This window comes from Delphinapterus leucas, chromosome 10, assembly GCF_059928025.1.
Source record: "Delphinapterus leucas isolate spDelLeu-1000000601 "Yukka" chromosome 10, BTC_Dleu_Yukka2, whole genome shotgun sequence".
Classification (NCBI taxonomy): Eukaryota; Metazoa; Chordata; class Mammalia; order Artiodactyla; family Monodontidae; genus Delphinapterus; species Delphinapterus leucas.
In genome coordinates, this window is record NC_143138.1 from 72,536,509 (window position 1) to 72,563,117 (window position 26,609).

The window sequence follows — 26,609 nt, forward strand, 5'->3', positions numbered from 1 at the left end:
GCTACAATGTTAGGGACTTCAATTTATCAGGAAAAGAAAGTCTCAGTCATATAGGAAGAGAACACATTTCATAGCTGCATTAACAGTAATACTTTTGATAGCACTTTTGTTCAGTATTTTTATTTTGTTTGGAAATCATTCCAAGAGAAATCATAATAGCTATTTACCCCATATGAGATGAAGACATCATCAAGCTAGCTGATGCTAATGAAAGTACGATAACCCGTGATCCTTGACAACTAGCTCAATCCGTAAGAACGTACTTTTTTCCACTCACAAATCCTAAATTCAAACACATATGTTCTTGAAACTACATTTCAAAACAGGAACCCTAAATCCCTTTTTAAAAAACATGGGGAAAATACATTTAACAGCAATTTATAGTAATACTTTATTTCACAAAAAAACAAACTTTCATTATTTTTCCCTACAAGTTCATATTATACAATTTTATCCTTTAAAAAAGTACTAATTTTTCTTAAATCTTAGCCAACATTCCCTAACAAATTGCTGTTGTAGTATATAAAATGTTACCTCTAGATCAGAAAGTCCACACATAGGTATAGTTTTCAAAACTATAGTACTTTTAAGATATAGTGAACTCCCTATTCAAGTCTGCACCCAGGTATAGCAGTGTAACCCCTCTCTACAAAAAATTCCGTTTTGATTTTCCCTACACTCACACTTTTCTAAAGGTTTAAACAGCCTAAGCAGCATTTAGGTTATAACATTTTGCTACCAACCCCAGCGGTTACCATGAACCACTGCACCCATTAAGTACTGCAAAGGCACCTGTCAAGCATGGTAAGACCATACAGTAGGTCTGTAGGTCAAAGAAGAGAAGGGGAGCAAAATATCCAATGTACCAGGGTAAGAATTACAACTGTATGAAATTGATAAACCAGAAAATTCAACTTCCATAAAATAATTCAGGAATACTGAATGCCCTTTGTAAATCTGCAACATGGGGTTTAGTGCACATGTGAAACGTCAGCATGAGTACATAAGAAATCTGTAACAGGGAACTCCCTGGCAGTCCAGTGGTTGGGACTTGGCACTCTTACTGCTGGAGCTCAAGTTCAATCCCTGGTTGGGGAACTAAGATCCTGCAAGTTGTGCAGCGTGGCCAAAAAAAAACACCACCACGAAAAAAATAAAATCTGTAACAGAGGTTGATCAATGGGGTGAAACTAAGTGTCTGGCCTAGGGGTGGAAGACTTATTTTTTGAAGTAGTTTTGTATTTCTTGAATTATGTACCATGTCAAATATCTGATTTATTCAGATAAAATGTCTTACTTGCATCTTGTAAAACAAATGAGCTGGGAAGGACCACGTGTAATTTTAAAACTTCTGAGTGGTTTGTTATTAAAAATATTTGAATACATTCTCCCAAATATCTCAGCTATAGTTGAGACCAATAAAGTTATTCCTAAATTTTTTTTTCTAAAAAAAATTTTTTTTTAAGTAACTGCACCACGAGGCATGCGGGATCTTAGTTCCCCAACCAGGGATCGAACCCGTGCCCCCTGCAGTGGAAGTGTGGAGTCTTAACCACTGGACCACCAGGGAAGTCTCCCAGTAAGCTTATTCCTGAAGGGCTACGGATAAAGGAAATGTTTTTAAGCTGAAATATAACTTAAATCAACATGGGAAATTTTCCATATTAAAAAACTCTAAACCAAATCCCTTTTGAAAATGCAAATGATCACCATCTAATTTTACTTTGTACAGATTTCCCCCATATAATTTTTATTATTAAGATGGACAACTTTATTATTTTTAAAATGTCTTCAATAAATGATTTAAAAGAAACATATGTCAATACCTATAATAATACATGTTTTCTACTCACTATCATTCAGGCATTGTGGTACTTTGACTTTTAAATGCAAGGGGAGTGGCGAGTTCTCAAAAAGTAGCATCACCTGGATTTTTAGACTTTTAACCACAAAATATGAAGACGGTATGCCAAATAAAGACTGCAGATGCTGATGGAGCATTATGAAGCATAAACAAGATACCTGATTCTCCCAATGAGAAAGAATCACTGATAGAAGCAAAACTTACATGAATCTCAGACATATTGTTGTGTGAAAGAGCCAAAACCAAAAGAGGACATATGTAGTAGGTTCCATCTATCTTAAATTCAAGAGTAGGTAAAAACTAATGTATAGCAAAAGAAGTCAGATTAGTGGTTACGGTTTGGGGCAGGAAGAATACTGACTGGGAGGATGCAGAAGACCTGCTGGGGTACTGAAAATGTTCTACATCTTGATTTGGGTGGTCGTGGTCACCTAAGTGTTTACATATGTAAGAATTCATCAAGCTGTCTACTAAAGATTTATGCACTTTCCTGTATGTCATATCAATATATCTGTTCTTCCCGCTTTGTTTTTTTTTCAATCGTCTTTTCCTAGGAGGAGAGAAAGATCATCTTGAAGAAAACTATTAACTCAAAGTTTTTTTTAATTCCCAAAAGAGAGGAATAACCATAAAGATCTACTAAAATTAGTCATTTAGCTTTTCTTCCGAATTAAAAAAAACAACAACACAAGATTTCTGAAAGAGTAAGACAAAATGAAATGGAAACAAAAAAGACGCAGACCAAACTCCAACCAAGAAGAATCTGCCTATGGCCATCTGCAGGGATGCTGAATTGACTTGAGTTTAGACAAAAGAGACTGTCTTCTAGGCACCTACTACAACTAGCTAATCAGTAATATCTATAAATGTTTCTGGAATCCAAAAGTTTCCTAATCTCTTAGACTATCTGCAGAAATTAGCTTTACAATTAGCAAAAGAAGAATTGAGTCAAAAAAATTCAAGATTAGGAATAATGTACCTAAATGATACATGGCCTCACCTCCTCGTATTTTTTAAATTTAAGAGAAACTCGAAGACTGCTTCTCATAAGATGTCCTGTAGAAATGGATTAAGAAAAATATTCTGGTCTTCCCAAGTCATCATATCAGACAGAATCTACTGTAGGTCAAAAAAACTTAATCTCTATGAATATTCAGTGACTCTCTTGAATACATTCTTTGTATAAGAATATTTGATATAAATCAATTAATGATTTAAATACAAATATGATATTGTCCAAATTTTCTGTCATTAACAGACTTAAACTGATGCCCTCCAGATAGAGGACCAGAACTGCAAGTAGCAATTCTGAAGAAGGGCACATTGGGAGGAAAAGCAAAGAGAGCCTTCTCACCTGGTGTTTGTTTCTCACCATGTTTCCCCAGCTGGTCTTCTGGGCTTCTTGCATTCCCTCCTGAGGGAAAGCATCCATTAGATTTGTAGACTCTCTTCAGGTACTGGTGACAACCTTTTAAAGCACCTTTCAGATAACCCCAAACGCTAACAAATTCAAGTATTCCCTCTTCTGCCTAAAATAATCCTGAAGGGTCATTAAGAAATGGGAAGTTGCTTCCCTTTCCATTTCAGGTGATGATGGAATATCAACACCTAGATGTTGTGCCTTCAAATGGCTCTGAAACCAGCTATGAAGGTGTCTAAATGAGGAAGGTTAGGATAATCACCTTGTACAGACTACTCCCCTATTCTGCTTTTCCAACTCAAGCCAACTTCTCCAGGTCAGGAGTACCAACTGCCGCTCTACGATCACTTCTAGGCCTCTTGCCCTCTCTGATAAGGTACTAAGTAGAGAATGGTGCTGAAGCCCATGGAAACTCATCAAGTTTTAGAAATTCTTTGTAGAGTCCTTGGAGGTCTCAGTAGCTTCTAGGTCACAAGCTAGAAAGTATATTTCAGTCGACTTTCTAGCAAAAACTGTTTGTTTTTCCTTTTTAAAGGTTAAATAAAGATCTAGGAATGGAAAAGATGTGCCCTGGAAATATTTCCCCAAATGCTTAGCTAACGAAGATGAATAAGAACTTGGAATATTAACAGTATCTGCATATGTGTGTGTATGTGTTTGTACAGAGAAATTAGAATACTGCAAAATGATCTTTCAACATCTGCTAAACTATTCTTGCCTCATGGTTCAATAAGTTTTCTAGGGATATTTACATTTAATCATTTCAGGCCATTCTCTACAATGATCCAATTTCTCTCAAATTCTCCAATATTAAGAACTCAAATTTCTTTCAAATAGATGAACCTTAACATGACCACTTCTTAGACGACAGCTTGTGAAGTTTAATAATTTGAGAAGACAGCATATAATTGGCTGCCCAAAGACCCTCATTTCATCTCTGCAGCTACCTCACCTTATTAGAAACCCAATTTCTGACAACAATTTTCATTTGCAAGTTGCATGTTCAACTCCATCGGGAGAGTAAGGATATTTTAAATCCCTCTGTTTTTAATAGGCTCTTTTGCAGATACTGACCAAGAACAGCAACACTCAATGATGAATATCACATTGCTCAAAAATAAGATACTGAAGATGTCAGAGCCAAGCAAGACCCAAGAGTGGAATCTAGAAAAGACAAAACCCTTCAGGAAACTGGTCCCTAAGTAAAACCAAGCAAACCTAAGTCCCAGTATACTTGTTCTTACCTGTAATTGGAATCAGTTTCCAATGTATTTCAGTCTCTTCAACATTATTTGACTTAGATTGTCTACGGAATCCATGTTCAATGGGAACAGTGGGACACAAACTGCAATCTTCAAAATTACTCATGCTAATTAAATTTGGATCCTAAAAATTAGAGTACAGATTCAATACCTTTCTTTTTAATTAATTTTAATGTCAAGAAAAAACAACTATTTTTTCACAGCAAATTTACAAACTTCAACCTGAACATTACAAGCAAGTAAAATCAACATGGTGAAGTTATAATGCTCTAATCTCAAACTAGAACATAATTTTTTCTCTCAAAACGTAATTGGTTGATTTACAGCAGAGGTTGGTAAACTTTTTCAGTAAAGCACCCAATATTTTAGGCTTTGCAGGCCAGATACTCAGCTCTGCCATTGAAATGCAAAAGCATCCATAAGCAATACCTAAATGAATGGGCATGACTGTGTTCCAATCAAATTTTAGTTACAAAAATAGGCGGTGGGCTGGGTCTGGTCCATGCCCCCATCAACACAATTTAGAGTTTTAAATATGTCAGGAAATGGTAACAATATAGGTTAGTTTCTTAGTGCCTACCTTACACATGCCTCCAACTGAGATCCCTGTCTTCATCCTCCCCATAAAATAAATATCCCAAAACTACATGTAGAAAGCCTGGGGACATGCATATGACTTTTCAAAAAAATTGTTTTCTTTTGGCTGAGCCACGTAGCCTACAGGATCTTAGTTCCCTGATCAGGGATCGAACCCGTGCCCCCTGCAGTGGAAGCACAGAGTCTTAACCACTGGACAGCCAGGGAAGTCCCATGATGCATATGGCTTTTACTCAAAGACAGGGAAGAGAAAAATGGAAGAAAGTAAATTAGGAACAAGTTTTTAGGAACATGGTGCCATCCTGGTACAGTTCCCCAAGTGATGCAGCCACTTCTTGGGAAGGGGGGAGCTGGGGAGATTAGGCTACTTCTCAGCTAGATATCAGTACTCTAAGCACGTATCATAAACTGGATGCCCTGTCAAGCATGGCTGAGGGTTACCTCAGAGGTAATCCTAAAGGCCACTCATCTTCCATTGCATGAGAAATACAAAGTATTTAACCTTGTTTCCAACTGGTACACTGACTTTGGTCACCTCATCTGCCTCACCTATGGGTTCTGGTACTGCCAGCAGAAAGCCAGTGTTTTGAGGACTCAATTTTATTATGAAATGATAGAGAATTAACTCCAGTAAGCCATTCCTGACAAATAGATGGTCCAGCCTTCACTTTATCACAATGGTAAATTTCAGACTACACATACAGCTTATGAGCAGGAAGGAAAACACTTCCACGTTTATCTCTGTGTAACAAGGAATAACTTAGAAATACTATCCTGCACAGACACCATTACTGAAATGTGTATCATTTCTTTGTGAAAAGGAAAAACAAGCACATTCACCCTTTTTTTTTTAATTCTTAAAAAAAATTTTTGGCTGTGCCATGCAGCATGTGGGATCTTAGTTCCCTGACCAGGGATCGAACCCGTGCCCCCTGCAGTGGAAGCGCAGAGTCCCAACCACTGGGCCACCAGGGAATTCCCCCCACATCCTCCCTTTCATACACACATTCACAAAAGCAAACAAAGATAACCAATAGATATAGGCTTACTTCTTTCAAATGTAGTTTATGGTCAGTGCCTACTTCACTGGTAGAAACAGCAAGAGGATACTTTAAAGATGATGTATCAACTTCTAGCAGTGGGCTCTGAGTATCCTTAAAATGTGCACTTTCAATTTTTACACCAGTAGGCTGCTCATATTCTTTCTTATCCAGGGTAGAGTTCAACTCATATTCATGCTTTTGCCTCATCTCTTCATAGGCACCATCAGAGCTCAATCCTAAGGCCTTGTTGACTGTGTCTGTCAGGGATGCATCAGAATGACGTGCATTTGCTAGTGTTTCTGATAGCCAATTAAACAACCTATGGATGTCAGCAATGCTAGAGTTAGAGGTATCCTGCTGCTGCCGTCTCAAGTCAGCATCATGCCCAAGTGAGCCAACAGGCTGTGGAGACTCTGAAGGGAAAAGAGAAAGAGCCATCTCTTAAAGTCTGGAAGGCAAGCATAAAAATAATAGATATATATACCTAAAAATTAATTATCATATAACATTTATAGGCAGGAACTCAATCAAACCACCTGCTTAGAGTTTACAAGTATATCCGTCCCTTACTTTCCAAATATGACTGGTTCTAAAATTTTGCACACAGGTCAAAATTCCCATTAAATGAAGGTTTATTTTCATCATAATTTGAAAATTCTACTAAAAATGAGCTCAAATATTATGTTGGTAATATGGATAATCTATATAAATAACTGTACTGTAGTTACCTTAAACTCTACCACCAAAATCCTAAAATCAGTGAGGTACTTGACAACAGAAAAAATACCTACACAACTATTTTGCAAAATGTTAGAGAAAGGTATGCAGATTACTCTTAAATCTTCTAAAAATATAAAAACAACAAAACCCCATGATTTTATCTGATTTTGATCTCTCCCATTCTGTATGTAAAATACTGGCTAATCTTTTCATAATCTAAGCTTTATCTTAAATGACTAGATTACTTAATTCATAACAAAGCTGAGATATTAGAGATACAAAATCACCCCAAAGAAATCTACACCAATCTTGCACTAAGAACAAAAAGGACTATGAGAGAAAACATGTTAGACATGGCTCCAAGCAGGTATAAATCTGGGTTATCTGCACCACCAGTATATTTAAAAACTTGCAAAGGGAGGAGACATTCAGAAAGGCATGTGCTTTAATGCTGAAGGAGGGTAGAGCCAGGGTAGATATCAGGATTCCGATTTAGGTAGTGTATATGTACCACAGGCAAAAAAAAAAGTTAGAAACAACAGGGTACATACTATATGATTCTAATTATATGAAATTATAGAGAAGGCAAAATAATCTATAGAGACAGAAAGCAGATCAGCGGTGGAGTGGAATGAGATAAACTACAAAGAAGAACAAGGCAACATTTGGGGGTAATGAAAAATGTCCTATATATTGGAGTAGTGGTAACACAGCTATAAAAAACTCATCAGACTGTGCACTTAAAATGAGTACATTGTATATAATTCATACCTTAAAAAGCTGATGTTAAAGGCAGTAGGGGAGACAGACAGAAGGCTACCTCTTAATGAGTGGGCTCACCACCAAATCAAGATCAGAATGTTTTAAAAGTTAGAATCTAACCTTTAAATCTCTACTTTCAGGATCAGAAATAAAGTGTGCAAAATGATAAGAAACAAACACAAGTGAGGAACACCTAGATATGCAACTCTATCACTAGTTCTACTTTAACCTATCTACCCCTTTTCCCCTGCCCCATTTCTCCTTTGGTCTATTATAACCAGCATAGCTTTCCCACCATTTTAATTACTGATAAACCCTGATTTCCACCCACAAATATTTTTTCACACATACAAATTTGCCAATTATCAGCTAAAATGGTGCCAAAATTTAAGTACCTTGCCTATTATGTGTTCAGTGCTAGGAAATATAGCTGACTTTAGGAACAATGTTTGGAGTTAGTCAGAAGTGAGTTCAAACATGGATCAGTGAACTCATAACTTTAGGTAAAATTATTTAACTTCTCTGAGATGGCTTCCTCATCTGTAAAATAAGGATAATAATGTCTACCAATCAAGAACTAAATGAGTCCATACATGTAAAGCAGCTAGCACATAGTCTCTCTTAACTTAACTCTTAACTCTTAACTCTCAAGACACAGGTCAACAGTATTAGACAGTATGGATCAGTAAGCACCGTCAGGTTCAGCACAGAGCAGAAATCCAGCATAAGCTAAAGGAGATGAAAACCATCAAGGAGGAGAACAGCCAGAAAGCTAAGGAGGGTTATGAACTGCAAAGATATGAGCCTTGAGAGAAATGAAAGATGCTTCAGGAAAAAAGAAAGAAGTAAAGGGCTGACCATGACATGTTCTGAGAAAAGTGCCTTAACCAAGGAGAGTGGGAAACACGGCTACCCAGGCTGGACGTGGCCAGTCTTTAACAAAGCCTTGAAAAACGAATACAGAAGCTGAGATTGGCAGCAAAAGTTCCTTTATAAAAACAGGGGACTGCCTAGATTGGCTCTCAGGCTATAATTAGCAAACCCTTGTATGAGGAGAAAGGACAGAACTACTTTACTATGTTTTTGGTTGTTACTTTTATACTATATAAAAACAATTCTGATATTTTACCTTCATACAGATGGCAATTTTCAGATAAATTACTGGTTTTGGCGAGCTTTCTCATATTTTCAGGTAGATCCTCAAGCTTCCTCTTCAAGACAGTTTTGCTTCTCGTATCTTCTTTGTCTGAGTCCCCACCCACATTTTTTTTCCTACACTGAATTAAATTAATCAATTCTTTGACTCTATCCTCATCATAATCCAAAGAGTGAGATGACTTCTGCTTTCCAGGTGTAATAGTTTCACCCCTTGAGTTATTTCGTTTTCCGAATTTCATTTTTGTACCATTCATTTCTTCTTCTTGGCCTTCATAATCTGAAAGTGGACTAAACTGTTGAAGTTTTCTATTTTCTTCAAATAGCTCTTTTAATTTATAAATAGGTAACTGATACATTTCAGGCCGAAAAATATAGGTATGCAAACAATTATCAATATGGGATTTATTTTTTGGAGCTGAATATAAAAATTTTTTATCATCTAATCGTGAATCATATGGAAACATGATAAACTCTCGTTTACCTGAACCAAAACCTCGCTTAAAAAATTCACTTACATACTTTTCAACAACAGAATGAAAATTTATAGTATTTATATTTTTGAATTCCTTTCGACACTGAATCAAAGCAAACTGTAAAAATTGAGTTATTTTTAATACATCTGGTATGCTCTCACGTCTCTCCTGTGGTGCTGCACTGGTTGAACCTTTCTGTGCTGTAAACAAACAAAAAAGCAAACCATGTTAGCAATCAAGAAATTAGTCAAGTACAGATCTACATATAGTCAAAGCAATGTAACAACATCCATACATTAATGGTGGACCAAACCAGTATGTACCCTAATACATATATGTTATATAGGGATATATGAATAGCATGCTTCTAAGCCCAGGAGCCTAAAATGGGCCAATAAGAAATTAAAACATGAAAACTGCAGAACATATTTTTAAAGGGAAAAACACCTGCCCATTGAAGATCTTCTTCATGTCCCTAGGCATCAACTGGTGGCAAGGAAAATGTAAGGAGAAATAAAGGCCTGAGGCTCCTAGCAAGACCGTCCAGCAAATGACAGTACTGTCACTCCTTCCTGTTGTAACAACTTTATCTCTATCTCTCTATCCCCATAAGCAGATATGTAGGCACTGAATGGCTACCATTGAGAATCTCATTTTTTTTGGCCGTGCCACGCCGCTTGAGGGATCTTAGTTCCCCCGACCAGGGACTGAACCCGAGCCCTCGAAACTGAAAGCATGGAATCCTAACCACTGGACCACCAGGGAATTCCCGAGAATTTCATTTTTAACCTAACAGTGAGAACTTTACCTTAAGACAGCATTAAAGTTCATTCTTAGAAATGGTGAATAGAAATGGTGTTCTCTAAAACAGTATGAAAATTCTTATTAATTGTGAATGGCCTAATATTTAACCTAGCACATGATGCACTTAGTCACTAAAATGTGAATGCAAAAATGAACTAAGCTAAAAAAAAAAAAAATGTAATAATAGAAACCCTGAAAAACTAAGCTATAATATTTTAACAATTACAATCAACATTTACTTAGTGAAAACACTGACAAAAACCAAGATAATTTTTCATAGTTTAAAAAAACAAGTCATATAATTTGTGTTTTATATTGCTAACACCTCTTAATACCCCCATTATCTCCCAAAACATGATGTAAGAAAGACAAAATGCTTAGTGAGTTATCTGGAAATTTTCAATAAAATGTCGGTATCTATATGTAAATGGATTTAGATATTCAAAGAACTTACAAGTAACTATGCCTCTAGGTTCTTGAAATAGAAACAAAGCATGTAAGACTCGAGACTTAGCAGTATGATGTTCTAAAAAAACAAAAGTGAAATTCATTAGCAATATATTTTAACTTTTCAAAAGTTAAAGGAGAATTATAAAAATTAAAGAGAAGATCACCTACCATATGGAGAAACCATTTGACAAGGAGAGAGAAGAAAAAGGTATCCTCGGTCTCCCAAAGGTTTAACAAGAACCTACATTTTTGGAAGAGGGAAGAAGTTGAATTTCCGTTATTATTCACCATAAGGCAGAAACATAGCAGTTTCTACTAATTATAAGGAAAGCAAAAAGTTTTTGATCATCTTTTTAGGAAAAGTGCTGCTACTGAATTAGCTAAAAAACTCTTTCCACCAACCCTCTGCTCACTAACAGGATTCCAATCAATTAAGAATGCCTTAGTTTTCATAATTTTAACGAGAAAATATTACTGAAAGAATTCTCCTATTAAATCAACTTGTTGATTTTTCCTTGAAGCTAAAATACAAGAACCAAACAAAAACTTCAAATATTTTCCTCAGCAATTCAAAAGACACGTTTTTAATTGCCAAGGTGGTGTGCTGGATGTTGGAGATACAAAACAAGTATGACACAAATGCTACCTTTCAAGAGTTCAGGCTAATCTCAAATGAAATGTGTTGCTGTAATCTAATTCTTCACATATTTAATGAACATCTTTCACACGTAAGGCAATTTGCCTTACCAGAGATAACTTGAAAGACAAGCAGCACAAGATCCTTTGATCAAAAGAAGGTTATAATTGGGTGGAGAAAGTAACACAAGAAATATCAATAATTAGATAAGACAGGAAAGGTCTTAAAAAGATTTACAAAGCAACAGAAAGGAAAAAATACAGTTAGTCTATGGTTGGAAAACATATTGAGAGTATATGCGAGGTGGATTTTGAAGGATGGCTACATTGCCAAGAGCCTAAAGTTGTGGGAAAGACATTTCAATAGAGGCAGCGTCATGAACAAAGGGCAGAGTTATAACATAATGGACAGTTTGCAGGCATCAGAGTATTTACGACTGGCCAAGGGTGAGGAGAGACTAGGAGAAACATGTAAGACAAGTCTAGAAAGAAAGATCATGGGCTAGATTGTAAAAAGACAAGAATGCCAGGTTAGCCAGAAATGCCCTCGAGAGTATACCCTTTTGAGCTGAAGCGTTTCCCTAAAAAAAAAACCCAAAGAAACTTGATAGCACTGCAGGAGGAAAGAGAAAAATGTAATGCAACGAACTCAGTTCACAGACTACTGCAATAGTTCACAATATTTTTTGGATTAAAGAAAGGGTAAGTAAAGGAAGAACTGAGTATGGCAGCTAAACACAAAAGGATATCTGGATTCTGAAAGAAAACTTGTGCTACCTAAATTCCTTTTAAACAATTCCAGTAAACAAAGTCTGTGTTAAGAACCAATAATTTAAAGGACTAAAGTGACTACGCTACCAATTTACACTTAATAAAAACATTGTTTGAACATCCAAAAGTAAGGTGGACAATGTATCTGCAAAATTTTTGTTTCAGACTCAAACCCTTTTATCCAAAATGTTTTATATATCATATCTCTTCTAACATTTTGCCCAACTCTTGTTGATTTGTCAGAACAGAAAGTTGGGAGACATAAGTAAGAGCTTCATGTTTTGTGGTTGCTCAGAAAAAAAACAATTAGATTATTTTAACTTCTCACCCACTCCAATTTAACCTGACTGGCTTAGTGGCCTAAAGACCCTAGTGCGCTAAGGGGACTCAATGTCCCCAGAGACTCATGGAACACAGGGAATCTATACCCAGAAACAACACTCAGGCAGACAGAAGCCCTAGCAGTAATATCTGTGGCTTTAAGCCAAAGAAACACTTTCAATCCTGTACAATAGGAAACACCTGTGAACTCTGTACTGATGCCTCTATTTATTACCCCTTACTGTTTCCTTCTCCCTCAGAAAACAATACTAACCCAGTCTGTGGATTTATATTACTTGATTCTACTATTTTGGCTTTGCAGATAACATTACAGGTAATATGGTATGAAAACAAAAAGTATTTTTAAAAATATAAAATATTAAGCTCACAATCTTAAATTACCAAGTTTCAGAGAAAATAAGCTACCCTAAGAGAGATTCAGCAAAAACAATAGATTCAAATACCCAAGGGCTGCAGATTGGAATCAAAAGATGCAATATATAAAATAGGTATGAAATGTTAAAAGAAATAATATGGCAGAACTGAAAACATGTTCACACAGAAACTGTCATACAAATATTCACAGTAGGAATATTCTTAATAGCCAAAGAGTGGAAACAACTGATGAATGGCAAACAAAATGTGACATTATCCATACAGTGAAATAAAAGAAATGAAGTACTGATACATGCTACAACAAGGATGAACCTTAAAAGTATTATGCTAAGTGAAAGAAGGCACTAAAGGCTACATAGTGCATGATTCCACTTATATAAAATGTCCACTATAGACCAATCCATAAGAGAGAAGTAGATTAGTGGTTGCCAGGGACTGAGGGGACGAAGGAATGTGAAGTGAATGCTTAGTGGGTATGAGGTTTCTTTCTGGAATGATGAAAATATTCTGGAATAAGATAAGTGGTAATGGTTGCACAACATTGTAAATCTAGTAAAAACCACAGAATTGTACACTTTAAAACGGCTAAAATGGTGATGCAATTTTAAAAAATAGCAAGGAACATCAGAATATAATCTCTACCTCCTAGAACAGTCACTGGCACACAATAGGTACTCAATAAGTCTTTCTGAAAGAATTAACAAGAATCTGTTTTTTAAAAAAAAAAGTCAGGCAGATCTCAAAAAGAACCAAATATAGCTTTCAGAAATTAAAAATATTTTCTGTGAAATCGAAAATCAACAGCAAATTAGACACAACTAAAGACAGAATTTGTAATCTAGAAGATAGCTATGATGAAATTACTCAGAATGCAGTACAAAGGAATAAGACAGAAAACACAAGAGAGGTTAACAGACACTGAGAACAGCATGATGCTTCAGAGTCCTAGAAAGGCAGTCAAAAAAGAGTGAAGAAGTATAATCACAGAGATAATGACTAACAATACTCCAGAAAAAAAGCTATAAATCTACAAATATGAAGACAATATATACCAAGCTAGATAAATAAGAAATCTACACCTAGATATATTTAATATAACTGCAAAATGCAAAAGAAAAAGAAAAAACTGAAAAAGCAACCAGAAAAAAAGATGATCTACAAAGAAAACATCATTAGACTAAGAGTGGACCTCTCAACAAAAATAGAAGCCAGAAGATATCACAGTAAATACAGTCAAAGTGCTAAGAGATAATAGCTGTCAACCCAGAATTATGTCCCCAGGATTTAACATTTAAAAAAAACACATTTTTCTCAAATATAGAGGGGGCATGTACAAAAACTGACCACAGAGTTTTGTTTTTTTTTAATCCCAATAAATTTCAAATAATTACCTGTTCTGATTTCAATGGAATTAAATTAGAAGAAGAAAAAAGTGTTCTCATACATTTGGAAATTTGAAAATATACCTGTACATGATATGACAAAGTGGAAATCATAATGGAAACTAAAAATTACTTAGAACTGGATAATGAAAATACTACATATTAAAATATGTAGGGCCTCCCTGGTGGCGCAGTGGTTGAGAGTCCGCCTGCCGATGCAGGGGACATGGGTTTGTGCCCCGGTCCAGGAAGATCCCACATGCCACGGAGCGGCTGGGCCCATGAGCCATGTCCGCTGAGCCTGCGCCGCCGGAGCCTGTGCTCCGCAACGGGAGAGGCCACAACAGTGAGAGGCCCACGTACCGCAAAACAAACAAACAAACAAAAAAAAACATGTAGAACGTAGCTAAAGTAGTACTTAGAACTCAAGTTCACTGCCCATTTTTCCAACATAATAAGTCAGAAACAGCTAAATAACACCGCCCCCCAAGTAGACTAAAACTGACAGCTGAAATTAATAAAACAGGAAAACAAAGGTACAAAGGATCAAAACCAAAATTTGGTTCTTAAGATGAATAAAATCAAGAAACCTCTGGTGAAAAGTACTAGTAAGAGACAGCCTAATGAAAATACTACTTGCAAAAATACAGCAGATATTTAAAAAACTATAAAAGTAATTCTAGCTCAATAAATTTTAAAACATAGAATGGACAATTTCCTAAAGAAACAAAAAACCCCATAATATATCCAGACTGACCTGAGAAGAAATAGAAAACCTGAGTTTTCTATTAAAAAATTTGAATCATAAACCCATAAACATTTTAAAGACAGTTTTGCAGCTAAGTGCTACCCGACACACGAAGAATAGATTCCTTTTATCATATATACATCCATCTTTTGTAAAATGAGGAAACACCACTTACAATTCTGGGAAGCTAGTATAACCTTGCCATAAAAACTAGATAAGGACAATATGAGAAAGAAAAATTGTAGGTCGATCTCACTCATCATCACAGATACAAAATTCCTAAACAAAACATTCACACAACAAACCAAGTATTTTTAAAAAATGGGGGAAGGTATTCTAAAGACAGAAGCACAGGAATAGTTTAATACTAAAGAAGATAAATATAATTCATCTTATTAAGTTTACAGGATAAATACTATGTATGATGATAAATTTTATGTGTCAACTTGACTGGGCCACAGGGTGTCCAGATATTTGGCCAAACTTCATTCTGGATGTTTCTGCAGGTATTTTTGGATGAGTTAAATATATATACATGTGGACAGACAGAGTAAAGCAGGCTGCCTTCTCCAGTGTGGGTGAGTCTTATCAGTTGAAGGTCTGATTAGAACAAAAGGCTGACCCTCCCTGGAGTAAAGGGAAATTCTTCTTGCCTGCCTGCCTGCCTTTGAGCTGGGACACTGGTTTTTCTCCTGCATTTGAACTCTAAGTGAAATATCAGCTCTTCCTGGCCTCAAGCCTGCCCGACTGCATCAGGAGACATCAGGTCTCCTGGTCCTGAGACACCTGGATTCAGACTGGAGCTATGCCATCAGGTCTCCTGGGTCCCCAGCTTGCCAACTGCAAATCTTGGGACTTTTCAGCCTCCATAACTGTGCAAGGCAATTCTTTATAATAGATTTCTTTCTATATGTATACAGCTGACCCCTGAACAATGTGGGCATTAGGAACCCCCACGCAGCTGAAAATCTATAACTTTACAGTCAGCCCACCATATCTGTGGTTCTGCATCTGCAGATCCAACCAACCACGGATCATGTAGTACCGTAGTACATATTTACTGAAAAAAATCTGCATACAAATGGACTTGCACAAACCAATGCTGTTAAAGTATCAACTGCATATCCAACTGGTTCTGTTCCTCTGATGAAACCTGACTAATACACCATGTAACCATCTCAATAAATACAAAAAAAAAAAAAAAAGAATTCAATAAAATTCAAAACCCATTCATGGTTAAAAAATAAAGAAGGAAAAAATTTAAACTGATAAAGATTAATTATGAAAAACCTAAAGCAAACTTCTTACCTAGTACAAACTTCCTACTAAAGGTTAATGTTAAAAATGTTCTTTTGAAGATCAAGAAGACAAGAATGGGACCTCCCTGGTGGCGCAGTGCTTAAGAATCCACCTGCCAATGCAGGGGACATGGGTTCAAGCCCTGGTCCGGGAAGATCCCACATGCCACGGAGCAACTAAGCCCATGCGCCACAACTACTGAGCCTACGCTCTAGAGCCTGCGTTCCTAGAGCCCATGCTCTTCATCAAGAGAAGCCACTGCAGTGAGAAGCCTGCGCACCGCAACAAAGAGTAGCCCCCGCTCGCCGCAACTAGAGAAAGCCCGCGTGCAGCAACGAAGACCCAACGCAGCCAAAAATATATAAATACATTTATATATATAAAAAAAGACAAGAACGCCTACAATCACCACTTTTATTCAACATCATACTAAAGATCCTATATTAGAGAGGAAAAAACAAAACAATGTTGCTCCCAGATAATGAGATCTATATAGTAATCCCAAATAATGTACAAAACTGAACAAATTATTCAAATTTCGTATACTGATCTGACATAAAATCAATATGTAAATATCAATTACATTTCTATATACACAACAAACAGAAAATGCACTGAAATGGAAAATACTGTTTACAACAAAAAATAAATAAATAAATAAGATGTCTGGGGATAAAACTAACAAAAAATGAGCAAGACTTGTATCCAGAAAATTATAAAACTCTGTTAAAAGAATACCCTAAAGGAGTAAAGAGATAATCTTGTCATGGATAAGACAGTATCGAATTTGATCTACAGATTTAATACAATTCCAATTTTAAAATTCCAATAGGGTTTTTTTGTGGGGGAGGGGAGTAAGGAGCTAACAAGCTGATCCTAAAATTTTTTTGAAAAAATCAAGCTGATTCTTAAAATTGGGGTGGTGGGGGGGAAGCTAAATCTCAAATAGCGGAACACTCCAAAAAGGATGAAAAAAGTGGGGCGATTTGCCCTACCTGGTATCAAGACTTAGTGCAGAAAGGATGGACTATTCAGTAAATGGTTCAGGAACAACTTGTTATTCATATTGGGGAAAAAATGAAGTTGGATTCCTATATTATATTAAACAAAAATAAAAAACAAAACAATACACATACATATATTTTTTAAAAACTTAAGTGCCAAAGGCAAAACCATAACATATTCAAAAGAAAATACAGGGCAGTATCTATAAGACCTAGGGGCAAGGAAAGATTTCTTAAGTTTAAGTCACAAACAGTACTTAACATTCAGGCAGACAAATTCAATTACATTAGAGTTATGAACATGTATTCTTCAAAAAACACTGTGAATACAGTAGAAAGGCAAGTGTAAATTATGGAAAAACAATTGTAGCACACAGCTGAGTATTAGTTCCCAAAATATACATGAAGATCCTCAAATTAGTAAGAAAACACAAGCCACTCTATAATGGAATATAATTTGCAAAAATACTGAATAACTATGCTGTACACCTGAGAGTAACACAATATTGTATATCAACCATACTTCAAAACAAAAAAACAAAACCACAAGCCACTCAAAAGGAAAAATAGGTAGGCAGCTGAACATTAAAAGATATAAGTTTATGAAAGGATGATCAACTCATCATATTTCAGGACAGACAAGCTAAAATCACAATAAGATACTATTTTATACCCACCAGATTGGCAAGATTTTGCCAAAGTCTGACTATACCAAGTAATTATGAGTATGTGAATTAATGGGAACTTGCTGGTACTGAGGGTATAAATTGGTACAACCACTTGAAATAAAATGCATTATTTTGTAAAGCCAGTAATACATTATGATTCAGTAATTCTACTTACAGATAATAAATCTAATATACTAGATCTATACTTGAGAGAAAATTATCTTGTATATGTACATCAGGAGAGACTCAAAATGTTCACAGCAGAGACAATACTCAAATTTAGGGACATTTCTCTTATACTTTTTCTTATACTAAAGTTAGCTTTAAGAATTCATTTGACTTCACTTTGTTATATACCTGAAACTAACACAACATTGTAAATCAACTATACTCCAATAAAAATTAAAAAAAAAAGTTAATTTGACTAACAACCAACCAAAAGAGAGTTCAGTATTTTACTAATTTTATAAATACCCCTGTGGGAAAATACCACTTCCCTGAATTCTGTGTTCCTGCAAAAAGCCCTAGCCTTCTGACATGCAGAAATATATATGATATAAAGATAGGAAATGTCTGTTTACATTTCCCCCAGAAATATTTCACTCTTCACATACCTTAAGAATTATATCTATAGCCAATTACCTAGTTAATTGCTCTGATCTGAAAGGATAGTTAAATTTCTCTTATCTCCCTGAAAGTGCCAAGTGAGTACACAAAAGGTTACAGTACAGATTAGGTTCCTAGGTTAACTCCCACAATTCCAGAAGACTGGAGATCTATCTCCCTAGGTATTACATTTCAAGGAAGAATAAATGGGTCGCAGGAACTTGGAGATGTCTTTAGGTCCAAGAGGGCTAACTGGCTCCTGAAGAGATTTCATTTATTCATCAAAGGGTTGGAGTTAATATTCATTACATTTTAAAGGATATCTTCTTCCAGAAGGGCAGGGAGATAGATGCCTCCTTCCCTTCATGAGCAAAGAAAAATCATTTTCCTCACCCCTTGCCTACTGAGTGTCCAACTACTTGCATAGGATAACTGACCTGAGTCTTGATGCATTGCCCTAAGGGTCGGAAATAGGGCAAAAGAGAGCCAACACATTCATTACTTACTGTGAGGTACTGACTAAGTCTCTCTCTGATCCAGAACATCTCTTGTGTGTATTCAGGATAAAATTATTGAGAACCCAACAGTCCCCAATGCACCTCCCATTATGATGACAACTATGAAGAAAGTAGCTATAGTTAGAATAATTCCCAGTGGGGTTTGCAGGAAAGGGGGCAGCCACACAAAGTACGTCAGTTCATTAGATTCATGTAGTGTAACCTTATGGAATGCCTGTGCCCTCTAAGATCTAGGATCTTACTTTACTTCTTGATTCTGGGAAGACCCAGTCCTCCACAAACCTAATATAACACTTGCTCAGGTGAAAAACAAAATGCCAGTATCCTTCCTATACTGATTCTCACTATTAGGCACTCAACAGATACTGTACTTTTCTGATAAGCTCCTCACTGTCCAGACCCACAATACTCATTCTCTGAAATTCAAGAACTGAACAGATTTGGATAACTCAATATCCCACCATATCCAAACCTACTACCTAAACTTTCACTTTATGAACTCAGGAACTGAATAGATTTTGGTCATGAGGAATACTTGTATCATAGACAAATTTTGGGAGGAAAACAAGAAACGCAAATATAAATATAAAAGTATGTTCACATGTAGGTGAATGCGCATGTGTGTGTGTTCTAAGATGCCTACCTAAAGATTTCTAGCTGGTCTCAAAAAGTTATTGCTAGGTGTCCATCAATTCACAAGTGTACAAACTCTGCCTATGAGTTTTGTATATAATTTGACCCTCCATCTAAATATAAACGACGGATTGGTTAAGCAAATATATACGCATACAACAAAATTCTACGTAGCCATCTATGAAGTTGCAGGTTCTGAAAATCACAGATACAACTCTCCGTGTGACTACCTGGAAACCGAGGCTCAACAAAATGAGGAGTAAAAAGAAGTCAACAGATGAAAACTTGTGGGCTTCCCTGGTGGTGCAGTGGTTGAGAGTCCACCTGCCAATGCAGGGGATATGGGTTCCTGCCCCGGTCCCGGAAGATCCCACATGCCGCGGAGCGGCTGGGCCCGTGAGCCATGGCCGCTGTGCCTGCGCGTCCGGGAAAGGCCACAACAATGAGAGGCCCACGTACCGCAAAAAAACAAACAAACAAAAAAAACTTGTATTAAATGGCATACTTGTGCAAAAAAACTTCTCTCCCTCTCTACTGGAATGTCCCATCAACATTTAAACATGAGCTCACCTACCTCATGTTAACAGAAACCTTGGAATAGCCACTCTCCTCTGCAATCACCTCCTCTCCTTCAGCTAAATTATACATATTAGCATCACGTATTCATTTTCCATTCATTCCTGAATCCATCACAATCTGCTGCCTGACCTAGTAATCCCGCTACCCAAACTCGATATACTCAATACGTACTAAATTAGATACTACCTAGTAAATATCTCTTAAATCATTCTCCTTTTTCTTTTCTCATCCAACCTATCATTACCCTCTAAATGTAAGTTTCCTACATCATCTCCCCGCTTCAATTCACCAAGATAAATTTTTAAAACACAGATTTGATCACATTGCATACACGATTAAAACCTCATCCTACTCTTTAAAACCCATTGCTATAGGATCAAGTCCAAATGTCCAAACATTCGAGCACTGCCTGAATGACACTGCAGAATACAGCCCCCTACACACTTTTCTAGCCTCATGTTCTACCACTTTCCCCCAACTACTCTAGTGTTTTTATCCTTTCAACCTCACCAAGCGCCTTGTTCTTTTTGAATCTTCAAATATATCACTGTCTCTACTGGAACAAAGCACATCTGAGTAACTCCATTTATCACATAATCCAGGAAAACAGAGTCTCTTGCCTCATTCTTTTTTTTTGTTTTTTTTTTTGTGGTATGCGGGCCTCTCACTGCCGTGACCTCTTCCGTTGCGGAGCACAGGCTCCGGACGCGCAGGCCCAGCGGCCATGGCTCACAGGCACAGCCGCTCCGCGGCATGCGGGATCTTCCCGGACCGGGGCACGAACTCGTGTCCCCCACATCGGCAGGCGGACTCTCAACCACTGCGCCACCAGGGAAGCCCTCTTGCCTCATTCTTTACCAAACTATATACCCTGCATAAAAAAGTGATAATTAATAAATATTTGTTGAATATCACAGTCACAAAACATAATAAAGATACTTCATGGGAAAGACTGGTCTATAGAGGATCTAGTGTCGTGGCTAAAAAGAAAAGTACCAAAAGCCACTAAATTACATTAACCAAATGGCAGCAACAAAAACAGAGACCTTACGGTATTTTCAGAGGCAGAAAATGAAATAAACCGAAATATTATCACAATCTCTTATTAATATGCATATTTCTAAGGGAGAATGAGGGACATTTTAAAACCTTTCACTCACAAGTTTTTCTTTCTCTAGTTTTTGCAGCAAACTTTCCATGTTACTTCCAATTCTTGTCTTTTCTACAACTTCATAGAGGCTGCAATACATCCCATTCTTCAAAACTGACATAGGAAAAAATACACAGTAAATATTCAAATCAAGTCTGCTTCTTATATATTTTAGTAAAATTAAATTGCTTTACCTTCATATGGACCTAAGTAAGTTTCCTTATAAAACAGCGCTGGAGGGATTTTCTGTTTCAGATGATCAATACTCATAACTGTTTCAACATCTAACTTCTCAGGACTGAAAGAAAATTGAAAAGGCGTATTTGCCTTACCTGTATTTTTAACTCTAGCAATGTTCTCTCTCTCTCGCTCCTTCTCTCTCTCTCTCTCTCTCACACACACACACACACGCGCACACACACACACAAACCCACCCACACACACACAAGTATCCTGATGGAATACAGAAGAGCATATTTATGAATATCATACTTGATATTTGATTTGGGCAGTTCAGATATATGTACAGGTAGCTAGACTGTCCAGCAATATTACCAACCTTCCATCTTTGAGCCAGAAGCTAACCCTTATTTATACTAATTTTACTAACCACAAAAGATAAAAAGTTGCCATTTTATTAAATGCAATTCAAATATGAACAGTTAAATTAATCTTCAACCATTTATGGGGACCCATAATGTTTACTGTGGTGGTAGCAAAAGATCATTTTAAACCTTTCTATTCCAACATATGTTGCACAGGACTGAAAACAGCATATAAATTTTAACTTAACTGACCACATCAAGCTGTTTCCAACAAAGAACTGATAAATTTTAAGTCTATCATGTTCAAATTGCTAAATGAAAAATATATCTAATTAGGACAAAACTTTGAAAAATACTTTTAATATTTAAAATCACTAAAAAAAAATCTTATGCCATAAATGTGTATAACTATTTAGCCCATCTGCAAATCAAGACAGAAAAGCATAGGGCTCATTCTGCCAACTAAGTTTCCAAAGTTATCAAATCAATCTTTTTTAAAACAAACCACTGTTTATATGTAAGTTCTTATGGATCAAAGTAAAATTTAAATGTAAGTAAGAAAAAGGAATTTTAAGTGTAAGTAAGAACTGAATAATTAGCAACTACTAACTGCTATTTTCTTGTAATATAACATACTTACAGCTTGATAGGCAAAAAAGCACGAGTGGCTGACCTCAGAGAAATATAACACAAAAGCTTTCCTTTATTTAAAAGCTGTCCTTTCCACAACGTGTAGTTAAATTTATCTAAATAAAAAGAATAATGACACAACTCAGCCTCTTGGCAGCCCAGAAGCAAATATTTACTAGAACTAAGGGGAAAAACATCCAGAAACACAGTTTAAGTAGAACCACCAAAAGAAACCTTGACATTTCTATTTACAGGGAATTCAAATACTAGGATTTTTGTTTCAGGTATCTTTTCCCCTATAAAATTATTCCAGATGAAAAGAATAACAAATTTATTTGCCTAAATGTCCTCATATCAGAAAGGTGAGGAGCAAAGACAATACAGTACTGCCCTCCTATTACCCCCAAAGGAGACTATACTAAATCCAGTTAACTACATGAATCCCTCACAATGTCTTACAGCTTCCACTTGCGCTCTTCTCATCACAGAGAAATCTGAAGATAGAAAGTGTCAATATTGCTTTCAATCTTCTCTCTCTTCTAAATTCTACACCTCTGATGAAGTTATTAATACTTTTAAAAGGCTGAGTTGTGAAACTTGTTCTATTTTTTACCTTTATCAACAAAGTGCTAAAATTCTTTGGTCTATTCACAGTACCAGCAGATTCTCAAAGGAGACCTTATGTTTGGATGACCAAATGTTGATGCTACATCATAACATGGCCTCGAGCTTTTTCATACTTTGCAGATTCTCATTCATTATAAAAATAAAACAAAGTACTTATTAATTTTTTTACTCTACATACTTATTCTTTCGATTTATAAAACTAAAAGAAAGAAATGTTAGAATCTTACCTGAGTTTCTATCTGCATTAAAGCTGTTAGATCTACAAATAAATTTTTAAAAAGAAGAAAGAAATATTACTGATTTCTAACAACATGAAAGTTAACATTCAGGGCATTGATAGAAATGCTATTTTTTAATGGGATACTGTACAAGAGAATTAAATCCTTCCCTCCCAGTATGAAGAACAAATTACTTATTACAACATTTAATAAATCCAAGTCTACTCAGGGATATCAGAATCACTTACTTGGCTCAAATTACCGTATTTTCCCAAATTTAAGGGAGCTGTTTTTCCCAAAAATATCCATCAGGAGAGAATATAGTCCTTTAAAGTCTCGGTCAACTACTTTATTTTGGTGATGAGATGTGAAGAAATAGCCTCAATCATACTTAAATATTTACTAAGCTTCTATTATTTACTAGGCACAGTTCTGGGTAACAGAATTACAGGGATGAACAAAATCCCTGCCTTCATAGAGCTTACAGTCTCATAAGGAAGACAGACAACAATCAAAAAGTAAGTATATAGTTTACCAGATGATGATCGTTTTAAGTGCTATGGAAAAAAAGGAAGAAAGGTACTAAGGGTACATAGGTTTCAAAAAAAAAATCATGGAAGGTCTCACTGACAGTGTAAACTATGCAGCTAACTGAGGAATGAGGAGGAATAGCAAATGCAGAGGCAGGAGCATTCATGGCAGCATTCAAGGTACAACAAGGATGTTCATTTTAAATGATATGGAGGGTCAACAGATGAAATCAAAAAGGCAAAGAAAATTAACAGACAATCATTATTCCTAGGGGTATAACCTTATAATTAAGTGCTGGGTGTCTTTTAAAAATCACTGTTGAAAGGCACTATAGTAAATGTATCATGGAGATCACAAATATAGAGCCACCGAAAAAAAAAAGAATGAAAGAAAAACACAACTGTCAGGATATTACGCAGATCAGTACTTGTGGCTGTGGATGGTTTCCAGGGCTATTCACTGACCAAAAAAAAGTGCTGCATCTCAAACAACTTAAATGAAGACAATCTGATCTGAAAACTGATTAAAAGGTTGACCTTAAAGGGCTTCCCTGGTGGCGCAGTGGTTCAGAGTCCACCTGCCAATGCAGGGGACACACAAAAAAATGCAGGGGACACAAAAAAAAAAAAAGAAAAAAAAAAGGCTGACCTCAAAAATGTTTGTTTCATGAAATGTGGCTTTTTAAAACTGCAGTATTTCTAAATTAATAGATATCACGCATGACTTCAAATCTGGGAACTCAAAGTAAAAATAAGTAGATATTTAACTGTTTCACCTACATCTCTGTAAATTTACTTATTCAATTTTGCCAAAACATTTTCTGGAATCACCCCCATGGGTGGGGAAAAAAGAAACTGATTTGTACCTGGTCACCTTATAGTAGAGCTTGTAAGAAATCATCAATTAACTCATAATTAACTCTGACTGACCATCAGAATCACCTGGAAGTGTGTAAAAACTACCACAGCCTAGGCTCCTTCATAACTACTTGATTTAACTGGTTTGAGATGGGGCTGAGGATTTGTAGAAGCTCCCCATTTCCAGGAGAGCTAATACACAAAATTTCACTTTTAAAAACTGCATTTGGGGGAATTCGCTGGCAGTCGAGCAGTTAGGACTATGTGGTTTCACTGCCAAGGGCCCAGGTTCGATCCCTGGTCTAGGAGCTATGATCCCACGTGCTTCATAGCACAGCAAAAAACAAAATCAAACAAGCAAACAAAACTGCATTTGGGCATTCCCTGGTGTGGTCCAGTGGTTAGGACTCCCAAGCTTCCACTGCAGGGGCACGGGTTTGATCCCTGATCAGGGAACTAAGATCCTGCATGCCACATGACATGGCCAGAAAGAAAAACCCAAAAACACCAGCTGCATTTATGCAGCTACACAAGCCTTCACTATCAGGAAAAAAAAGGTTAACTGGTGAGGTTTAATTTAGTTTTTATTTCCACACAGTTAAGTATCTGTCCTTCTAACTGACTTCTTAAAAGTCATCATGAACATTCATAAATCTAATTAATTTCAAGAGAAGGAAAAAAAATGGGAAGAAATACAAAGCGTTCCTCCTAACTCAGAAGTGCAGGATATGTGATATAATACCATTCTGGACGACGTCTAAAATTCACGAGTCTTACCTTGATGAAGGTACGAACTTTGGAGTTTGTATATCATCTTTATAAGTAAAAGACACAACTGCATATGGACACACGTGTCTCGGTCTTCGCCTTAGCTCATCAAAGCCATACTCATAAAAATAATACTAAAAATAAGAAAATGCAAAATTAACTTCCTTAAGAAGGCAAGAAGCAGACAGTGAAATCTTACAATTACCTGCCTGGTTTTTGAGAAACACAATACCACTTAAGTACCTTTAATGAAAAATATCTTTAAGCACTGCTTGTCAATTTAATTAAAATAATTTGTACTTTATATTCATTGTATGATATATAATATTCTGCTTCTATATATATACCAGATGCCAGGATGCTAATAGGTATTCCAAAAGTTTACTTCTGAAGAACTGACCAGTGGGAATGTGCAACAAATTTCCTCATGAAAATGAAACAAATGGAGCCTAAGCTCCCAGGTCAGCCCAGAAAAACCAATTTGATACAATAGTAAAATACTAAGAACACAATTTCAAGCAAACCTAGCATTTTGCTCATTATTTCAAAAGAAAAACACTCTTTTGACTCCAACTGCAGACAAAGCAACAAAGGGGAGGTGGCAGAGATTACAAACATAGGTGACAAAGGCAGCTGAACCTCTTCCTATTACCCTATCCATCTGCCTCTCCCCTTCACCTATTCACAACATTCATTAGATTAGGGTTTTCTGACCTGCAGTCTAGGGATTTTCATTAAAAAGAATGCCCTAGTTTATAAACAAAGCACTGTCCTTCAAAGTCCATTCTCTTGGGAAACTTCCAATAATGTTGCTGTTGCTCTAAAAATGCCTGGAATTTTTCTGGAAACATCAAGCCAATTTACAAGTTCTGCTACAAAAACCAGTAACTACTTTATAGTTATATTTCATATCTACTAATACTACTGTCCAGAAGGTAATCAAATGAGTCAGCCCAGATGACTTTGGTGAATATAATTTTTGCTGAAAGCCCCCAACAACAGGTCTTGCCCACTGAGATTCTTCAAAAAGAAAAGAGCAAGAATAAACTTTATTTTATGTAAATAAAGTAAAAATCAAAGAAAAGAAAAAGAAAGAACATTTCCAGGGAGGTTAGCACCACCACTTTTCACATACAATCCATTCAGATATACACATTTTTTATACATTT

At 36.2% G+C, this 26,609-nt stretch overlaps 1 protein-coding gene across 11 annotated transcripts in view; it reads right to left on the bottom strand.

The window, feature by feature from the left end:
- TASOR (transcription activation suppressor) overlaps positions 1 to 26,609 on the bottom strand; it is a 49,519-nt gene that overhangs the window by 9,297 nt on the left and 13,613 nt on the right. For 8 of the 11 annotated variants that reach the window (XM_089919484.1, XM_089919482.1, XM_022572828.3 and 5 more), the window contains 11 exons: positions 25,450 to 25,574; positions 23,294 to 23,325; positions 22,450 to 22,555; positions 21,459 to 21,562; positions 21,275 to 21,378; positions 10,722 to 10,794; positions 10,558 to 10,629; positions 8,798 to 9,499; positions 6,193 to 6,599; positions 4,529 to 4,670; positions 3,219 to 3,278 (listed from right to left, as the gene is read on the bottom strand). In XM_089919484.1, coding sequence (XP_089775610.1) covers positions 3,219 to 3,278; positions 4,529 to 4,670; positions 6,193 to 6,599; positions 8,798 to 9,499; positions 10,558 to 10,629; positions 10,722 to 10,794; positions 21,275 to 21,378; positions 21,459 to 21,562; positions 22,450 to 22,555; positions 23,294 to 23,325; positions 25,450 to 25,574 — 1,927 coding nt within the window. The remainder of the gene's footprint in view (positions 1 to 3,218; positions 3,279 to 4,528; positions 4,671 to 6,192; positions 6,600 to 8,797; positions 9,500 to 10,557; positions 10,630 to 10,721; positions 10,795 to 21,274; positions 21,379 to 21,458; positions 21,563 to 22,449; positions 22,556 to 23,293; positions 23,326 to 25,449; positions 25,575 to 26,609) is intronic. The other 3 variants (XM_030762367.2, XM_089919480.1, XM_022572827.3) reach the window with 1 other exon arrangement.